The following is an 8946-nucleotide window of genomic DNA, read 5'->3' on the forward strand; positions in this document are numbered from 1 at the left end:
TCCAGGTCTGGGAGGAGATCCCTCAGGAGACCATCCGCCACCTCATCAGGAGCATGCCCAGGCGTTGTAGGGAGGTCATACAGGCACGTGGAGGCCACACACACTACTGAGCCTCATTTTGACTTGTTTTAAGGACATTACATCAAAGTTGGATCAGCCTGTAGTGTGGTTTTCCACTTTAATTTTGAGGGTGACTCCAAATCCAGACCTCCATGGGTTGATACATTTGATTTCCATTGATAATTTTTGTGTGATTTTGTTGTCAGCACATTCAACTATGTAAAGAAAAAAGTATTTAATAAGATTATTTCATTCATTCAGATCTAGGATGTGTTATTTTAGTGTTCACTTAATTTTTTTGAGCAGTGTATATATATATATATATATATATATATATATATATATATATATATCACATTTACATAAGAATTCAGACCCTTTATTCAGTACTTTGTTGAAGCACCTTTGGCAGCGATTACAGCCTTGAGTCTTCTTGGGTATGACGCTACAAGCTTGGGACACCTGTATTTGGGGAGTTTCTCCCATTTTTCTCTGCAGATCCTCACAAGCTCTGTCAGGTTGGATGGGGAGTGTCACCTCCATGACCAAGGCCCTTCTCCCCCGATTGCTCAGTGTGGCCAGCTCTAGGAAGAGTCTTGGTAGTTCCAAACTTCTTCCATTTAAGAATGATGGAGGCCACTGTGTTCTTGGGGACCTTCAATGCTGCAGAAAAGTTTTTCTTCCCTGTGTCTCGACACGATCCTGTCTTGGAGCTCTACGGACAATTCCTTCGACCTCATGGCTTGGTTCTTGCTCTCACATGCACTGTCAACTGTGGGACCTTATTTAGACAGGTGTGTGCCTTTCCATATCGTGTCCAATCAATAGAATTGACCACAGGTGGACTCCAATCAAGTTGTAAAAACATCTCAAGGAAAATCAATGGAAACAGGTTGCACCTGAGCTCAATTTCGAGTCTTATAGCAAAGGGTCTGAATACTTATGTAAATAAGGTATTTGTTTTTTTATTTTTAATACATTTGCAAACATTTCTAAAAACCTGTTTTCACTTTGTCATTATGGGATATTGTGTGTAGATTGATGAGGATATGTTTTTATTTAATCCATTTTAGAAATCTGGCTGTAATGTCACAAAATGTGGAAAAAGTCAAGGGGTCTGAATACTTTCCAAATGCACTGTATATTTGTAATCTCAATTGAATTGAATTGAGACAGAGAGATTAAATAGATTAATGCAATTATAAAACACTATCCCAGATATTTCTTCACTACAAAATATACCATATTTCCCTGAGAGTGAAATGAGTCCCCGAGATTCAGTCTGATTAATGTCGATATGGTAGAAAAAAAAAGATATATTTAATCTCAAGAGCTACATTTTTGCCTATTTCTCTTTCCTATAAGAGTGAGAGTCTATTTCTCTTTCCTATAAGAGTGAGAGTCTATTTCTCGTTCCTATAAGAGTGAGAGTCTATTTCTTTTTCCTATAAGAGTGAGAGTCTATTTCTATTTCCTATAAGAGTGAGAGTCTATTTCTATTTCCTATAAGAGTGAGAGTCTATTTCTATTTCCTATAAGAGTGAGAGTCTATTTCTATTTCCTATAAGAGTGAGAGTCTATTTCTATTTCCTATAAGAGTGAGAGTCTATTTCTCTTTATCTATCATAAAAGGAGCCCACTAGTCCCCTTTGTTGGAACATAATGACATTACAATTTAAAAGATGCTCTTAAAGATACCATTATATAAACATATACACTATATCTAAACAGAGATATATGTTGATATTGTGTTCAGCCAGTGCAGCTGTCCAGTCAGTTGTCTGCTAGATGTTAAGTCTCACATGTTGTTGCCTGAGACCTGTCCAGGATGATTAAACATTCAACATGTTCCAGATAGAAATGCAATATACAGATATTTACAAATATAAAACATAAACATTCCTCCTTTATATTGGGAGACTATAAAGAATAGAGTCCCTGATCTTGTAGTCTGCAGCCAGTGTACCAGAGTAACACAGGTAGGTTGTCTGGTAGACAGTAGCCTCACAGTGATGTCACCTTGCCTGAGACCTGGGGCTTGTATAGTAAACTGCAGACTGATGGGAGTGCTGGTGAGAATGGTGTCCAATCACGTTACACACCAACCACCTCTGGTCAGGATGGCTCCTCCTCAAAGTACTGCTCTATGTCTCTGAACAGGTATATCCCCTGTTGTTGTATCCATGGCTACCTCTCAGTCTGTCTGTCTCTCTCAGGTAATTTATTAGTAGTATAGTGATATATCTCCTGATGTTGTTGTATCCATGGCTACCTCTCAGTCTGTCTGTCTCTCTCAGGTAATTTATTAGTAGTATAGTGATATATCTCCTGATGTTGTTGTATCCATGGCTACCTCTCAGTCTGTCTGTCTCTCTCAGGTAATGTATTAGTAGTATAGTGATATATCTCCTGATGTTGTTGTATCCATGGCTACCTCTCAGTCTGTCTGTCTCTCTCAGGTAATTTATTAGTAGTATAGTGATATATCTAATGATGTTGTTGTATCCATGGCTACCTCTCAGTCTGTCTGTCTCTCTCAGGTAATGTATTAGTAGTATAGTGATATATCTCCTGATGTTGTTGTATCCATGGCTACCTCTCAGTCTGTCTGTCTCTCTCAGGTCATTTATTAGTAGTATAGTGATATATCTCTTGATGTTGTTGTATCCATGGCTACCTCTCAGGCTTTCTTCTTCTCCATGTCTTTGACCAGGAAGTGATCTGCTTCTCTCAGGACCTGGTAGAACTCCTCCTGGGCTTCATCCCCCTTCCCCACCACCATGTCCAGCAGGGCTTGGTTCTGTAGCGTCTTGGTGGATTTGCTGACCACCTCCTCCCTCTCCTCAGCATTCAGAACTTTGTGATCCTCCAGATGCGAGAGAATGGGCTGCAAGAGTCCCAGGCGAGTTTCTAGAGCAATCCTGTGTTTGGTAATGAAGTCCCGTCCTGGGAAAGTAGGGGGTCTGGCAGGAGTGGCTGCAGGGAGAGGGGCTGGGACAGAGAGAGAAAAAGGGTCTATAACTTCAAGTGTTTATATTAAGAACGTTAAATGTATGATCAGTTTATATCAGAAAAATAGTATTCATCAATTGTATTGCTCTTACAATACAGGACATCAGTAATTATTAGTTACTAGTAACAATACTCTTTCCAGTGGTAGGCCTATCTCTCCTTGGGAGTTAGGAGTTTCCATTACACTGCTTAGTGCTTACAAAACGTTGACTGTTTTATCTGAACCTTTACCTTGATATCTGTAGAAACCCTTCCACGGATATTCACGATTCACAAAAAGACTGGACAGTAGGTCTAATGTGGACCAGGCTATATTCTTCTTCTTCTTCAACAGTTCAGCTTTTTTAACTTTGGCAGGTAAGAAGACCGCAAACGTTGTGGTGTAGTTTTCATAGTCTTTATCATTATCAAATGGTAACTTTTTGGTCTTGATAAAAAAAAGGACAAACATATGACGGCATCAGTTTATGGAATTATACAACATTTGGCGTTGAACAACATTAACTTAATCTTGAAGTCTTTGGCCTAGATTCAATCAGTTCCAGCGTTATCCCACGCTAATCGACACCTGCATAGCAGATCCTTATTTTTATTTAGGCGATATGTCGGAGGTGTAACTGCGTTGGGAGTTCAACTCGCTGAGCGGCTGTGCCTGTCTGACAGAACCTTCGGGAGGAATGAAGGGTTGGGGCGGAGAGATATGCTCCTCCCACCGGAGTCCATCCGGTAGCACTCAGAACTTACCGAAAAAGCATTGACCCTCTTCATGGAAGTAATTGCTACCAAGAAAACCACCTTCATAGAGAGGTGTTTCACAGGGAGGCAGAATCCAATGGTTCAAAAGGCGGCTTTGCCAAAGCAGCCAAGACCACATCCAGATCCCAGCTCGCCATTGACCGGGTCCTAGCTGGACGCAGGCGACAAACCCCCTTCATAAACCTGGAGACCAAGGGATGGCGCCCCGCTGGCCTGTCCATCCACCCCACATGGAAGGCAGATATAGCGGCCAAATACCCTCTCAGTGTAGAGGATGCCAAGCCCTCATCCAAGCGAGACTGCAGGTATTGGAGGACATACTGCACCCCACATGACTCGGGCACAACCTCATTACCAGTGCACCAAGAGCAGATGCTCCGCCATCCTGGTCCTGTCCAGCACAGCCTGGATCAGGGGGAAATGGGGGGAATGCCTAAAGCTCCAGCCCTGGCCAATCGTGAGCCAGAGCATCCAAGTCCAGAGGCCCTGGTGGCTCCGACATGGAGTACAACAGGGGGCAGTGTGCATTGCCCAGGGAGGCAAACAGGTCCACCTGCGCCCTACCGAACTTGTCCCACAGGTGCTGCACCACCTGGGAATGTAGGCTCCAGTCCCAAGGTGGTGTGCCCTCCCTCTAGAGCATATCTGCTGCCACATTCAGGATGCCAGGTACGTGCGCTGCGCGTAGAGACGCTAGACGTCCCTGAGCCCAGAGAAGGAGCTCCTGTGCCATAAGACAGAGACGGTGGGACCTCAGTCCACCCTGATGGTTGATGTAAGCCACCACTGTTGTGTTGTCCGTTCTCACCAGGACATATCTTCCCTTCAGATGTGGAAGGAAAGACCGCAGGGCCAGCAGTACAGCTCGGAGCTCTAGTGTATTGATGTGCCTGCCGCTCCAAGGGGGTAGCCAACAGCCGCTGGCCGACCTGCCCTTGGTCACAACCCCACAGCCGATCTGGGAGGCGTCTGTGCTGACCAGCTCCCGGCGGCACATCCTCAGCATCTCCACCCCACCTGAGAGAAAGGAGCAACAGCCGGTGGGAGTTGAACCACCATTGAAGACGCCGGAGATGGAGCAGGCCCAGGGGAATCAGCAACGAGGCCGACGTCAGCAAGCCCAACAGGCGTTGGCAGGTCAGAGCGGATACCACCCGCCCCTGCCGAAAGTGGTCGAGGCAAGATAAGATCGCCTGAACCCTTCTGGTGGGCAGGCGTGCTCTCATGAGGACTGAGTCCAGTTCCATGCCAATGAAGGCCACCCTCTGGGTGGGCATCAGACGACTCTTCTTGTCGTTTACAGTAATGCTTAGCCTGCCAATCAGGAGCGTGTCTCTGTCTGACAGGACCTGGGTCCTGGTAGGGGCACAAATCAGCCAATCGTCCAGGTAATTGAGGATCAACAACCCTCGGGACGTGAGAGGTGCCAGGACAGTGTCCAAGCACTTTGTGAAAGTGTGGGGTGCCAAGGAGAGGCCGAAGGGAAGAACCAAGAATTCGTAAGCCGTCCCTTCGAAAGTGAATCGGAGGTACTGCCAATGAACTGGGTGAACAGGAACATGGAAGTACGCATCCCTCAGGTCCAGCGTCACAAACCACTGGTCTCTGGACACGGCCTGCAACACGCGGGCTGGGGACAGCATGTGGAACCTCAGTACCTTCAAGTACCCATTGAGGTTGCGGAGGTCCAGAATCGGTCGAAACCCTCCGTCTCTTTTATGGGACCACAAAATAAGTGGAGTAGAACCCACCTAGCCGTTCTGGGGCCGGCACCGGATTTGGAGTCGGTACCCCTCGAGATCATTGTGGACAACACCCAGGGGGACTCCACACCCTCCTCCCACTTTGACCTTTGAGACCGGGAGAAGCGGCCGGGGAAGGGTGTGTCAGGGGTCCTACCGGGGCCCGCCTCTCCTCTGGCGCCCCGGGCACCTGGGTCACCCAGGCACGTCCCTATGGCGATGACAGTTGACAGGTTGTTGCTTCACTGCACGCTGTGCCCCTCCCCGCTGTCGTCCCTCAGCACGAGGCCATGGGGAAGGAGAGGGACCCCCCCGTCGTTCGGGTGCACGCTGTGCCCCTCCCCGCTGTCGTCCCTCAGCACGAGGCCATGGGGCAGGAGAGGGACCCCCCCCGTCGTTCGGGTGCACGCTGTGCCCCTCCCCGCTGTCGTCCCTCAGCACGAGGCCATGGGGCAGGAGAGGGACCCCCCCCGTCGTTCGGGTGCAGGTGGGTGGCGACGGTCCGTCTGCCTTGGACCCGCGGCCTGAGGAGGTGACACTAAGTAAAATGTCAGTTATGGCATTACAGTAGTCACCTTCATTAGGTCAACGTTCCGAGGCAGCAACAACACATGCAGTACAGACTCCAGTTCAGGGTCATCTGATGGTCGGTGGAACAACAACACAAGTGCTTTGATAGGGAAGACAGGAGCATCCTTATCCTTGGTGAGGCCATAATCACAGAATCCAGTGATGTTTATGATGATGTGTGTTTCTGTTATCTCATGAGGATGGAGAAATTCAATTATGTCATCAGTCACATGGGCTACAGACAGGAAGTCACATCCATCGCCTGGGAAAGAAAAATAAAATAGCATTGTTGGTTAGAAAGTAACAAGAGATAGATAACGCTACTCTCACTTGTCTTTTTAACTGTGTAGTTACCAGGGTAGATCTCACAGTGTGGGAGGTGTAGTTGACAGACAGACTCCTTAAGGCATGTAAACTTGAACAGGGGTCCTGCAGGTCTCTTGCCACTCTGGGCTAGAAGCCTCCTGTTCCAGGGGACTGTCCTATAGAGCACCTCTCCCTCTCCCTCCATCCTAAACACCAGGCCTGTTATACTGCACTGGAACAGACCTGCACTGGGGCACTGGTACCTGTAGTGTATGACAAATGTATGACATACATTGCATTTAAAATAGGAAAAACACATCTGAGTTTGCTTGTTGTTGGTGTGTGGGAGTAATTCAATGATATTTTAAAAACCGAATAAATACCTGCACTATCACGTTGTTTATGGAAGTTGTTTAATTAGATCTTTAATAAGTGATCCTGCCAAGATCAGTGTGTGGGTCTTTCTTTTAAAATGACAAATGGCATTAACTGTTCTATAAGACTTCAAATTCTTGAAGTTAAATAAGTTACATTTAAACGTATCTACTATCCTTTCAGAAATGGAAAACCAAGTTACCGGTATGTTCCAATGTCCTCCTGATCATAGATTACTGGTTCAAAGTCCTCAGGAAACCTCTAAAATGTAAAAACAATATATACTGAACAAATATTTTGAATTATAAACTGGGTGGTTTGAGCCCTGAATGCTGATTGGCTGACAGCCATGGTATATCAGACCGTATACGGGTATGATAAAACATGTATTTTTACTGTTCTAATTACGTTGGTAACCAGTTTATAATAGCAACAAGGCACCTCTGGGGTTTGTGGTATATGGCCAATATACCATGGATAAGGGATGTATGCAGGCTGTTTACAGCCCTTAGCCATGGTAAATTGGCCATATACCACACCCCCTCGGGCCTTATTGCTTCAATATTCAACTGGTCTGTTGGTCTGTCTGTCTGTCTTTCCAGTGAAGGTCTTACCAGAGGAGGGTCAGTAGTACACAGGCCCTGGTCCACTATTCTACATTCTGTGATGTTTAACTTCCCCATGGCATTAGGTGCTTTATAAACTCTGTGATGTTTAACTTCCCCATGGCATTAGGTGCCTTATAAACTCTGTGATGTTTAACTTCCCCATGGCATTAGGTGCTTTATAAACTATGTGATGTTTAACTTCTCCATGGCATTAGGTGCTTTATAAACTCTGTGATGTTTAACTTCTCCATGGCATTAGGTGCTTTATAAACTCTGTGATGTTTAACTTCCCCATGGCATTAGGTGCCTTATAAACTATGTGATGTTTAACTTCTCCATGGCATTAGGTGCTTTATAAACTCTGTGATGTTTAACTTCCCCATGGCATTAGGTGCTTTATAAACTCTGTGATGTTTAACATCCCCATGGCATTAGGTGCTTTATAAACTCTGTGATGTTTAACTTCCCCATGGCATTAGGTGCCTTATAAACTCTGTGATGTTTAACTTCCCCATGGCATTAGGTGCTTTATAAACTCTGTGATGTTTAACTTCCCCATGGCATTAGGTGCTTTATAAACTCTGTGATGTTTAACTTCTCCATTGCATTTAGGTATCACATACACACACACATACACACACACACACACACACACACACACACACACACACACACACACTCACACACACACACACACACACACACACACACACACACACACACACACACACACACACACACACACACACACACACACACACACACACACACACACACACACACACACACACACACACACTCACACAAATACACACACACACACACACACACACACAAACACACACACACACAAAGTAGATTGCAGTGTCTTTAAAGAATACTGTGATCTACTGTATGTGGTTTGCGCACAACGATTTTTTGATATGGTCACATGCGCCGAATACAACAGGTGCAGACATTACAGTGAAATGCTTACTTACAGCCCTTAACCAACAGTGCATTTATTTTAAACAAAAAAAGTAAGAATAAAACATCAACAAAAAAGTGGTTGAGAAAAAAAGAGCAGAAGTAAAATAAAGTGACAGTAGGGAGGCTATATATACAGGGGGGTACCGTTGCAGAGTCAATGTGCGGGGGCACCGGCTAGTTGAGGTAGTTGAGGTAATATGTACATGTGGGTAGAGTTAAAGTGACTATGCATAAATACTTAACAGAGTAGCAGCAGCGTAAAAGGATGGGGTGGGGGGCAGTGCAAATAGTCCGGGTAGCCATGATTAGCTGTTCAGGAGTCTTATGGCTTGGGGGTAGAAGCTGTTGAGAAGTATTTTGGACCTAGACTTGGCACTCCGGTACTGCTTGCCGTGCGGTAGCAGAGCGAACAGTCTATGACTAGGGTGGCTGGAGTCTTTGACAATTTTGAGGGCCTTCCTCTGACACCGCCTGGTATAGAGGTCCTGGATGGCAGGAAGCTTTGCCCCAGTGATGTACTGGGCCGTACGCACTACCCTCTGTAGTGC

At 45.7% G+C, this 8946-nt stretch overlaps 1 protein-coding gene across 1 annotated transcript; it reads right to left on the reverse strand.

Annotated features, from left to right (window-relative positions):
* Positions 1-2148: 2148 nt before the first annotated feature.
* Positions 2149-3523, reverse strand: LOC121532571 (caspase recruitment domain-containing protein 8-like). Its single transcript, XM_045213670.1, has 2 exons — positions 3304-3523; positions 2149-3051 (listed from the first exon to the last, which is right to left on the reverse strand). Exons 1-2 carry the CDS (start codon positions 3521-3523, stop codon positions 2741-2743), a joined length of 531 nt encoding a protein of 176 aa, XP_045069605.1. The 3' UTR covers positions 2149-2740.
* Between the last annotated feature and the right edge of the window lie 5423 nt (positions 3524-8946).

This window comes from Coregonus clupeaformis, unplaced genomic scaffold (assembly GCF_020615455.1).
Source record: "Coregonus clupeaformis isolate EN_2021a unplaced genomic scaffold, ASM2061545v1 scaf0138, whole genome shotgun sequence".
In the NCBI taxonomy this organism is placed as follows: domain Eukaryota; kingdom Metazoa; phylum Chordata; class Actinopteri; order Salmoniformes; family Salmonidae; genus Coregonus; species Coregonus clupeaformis.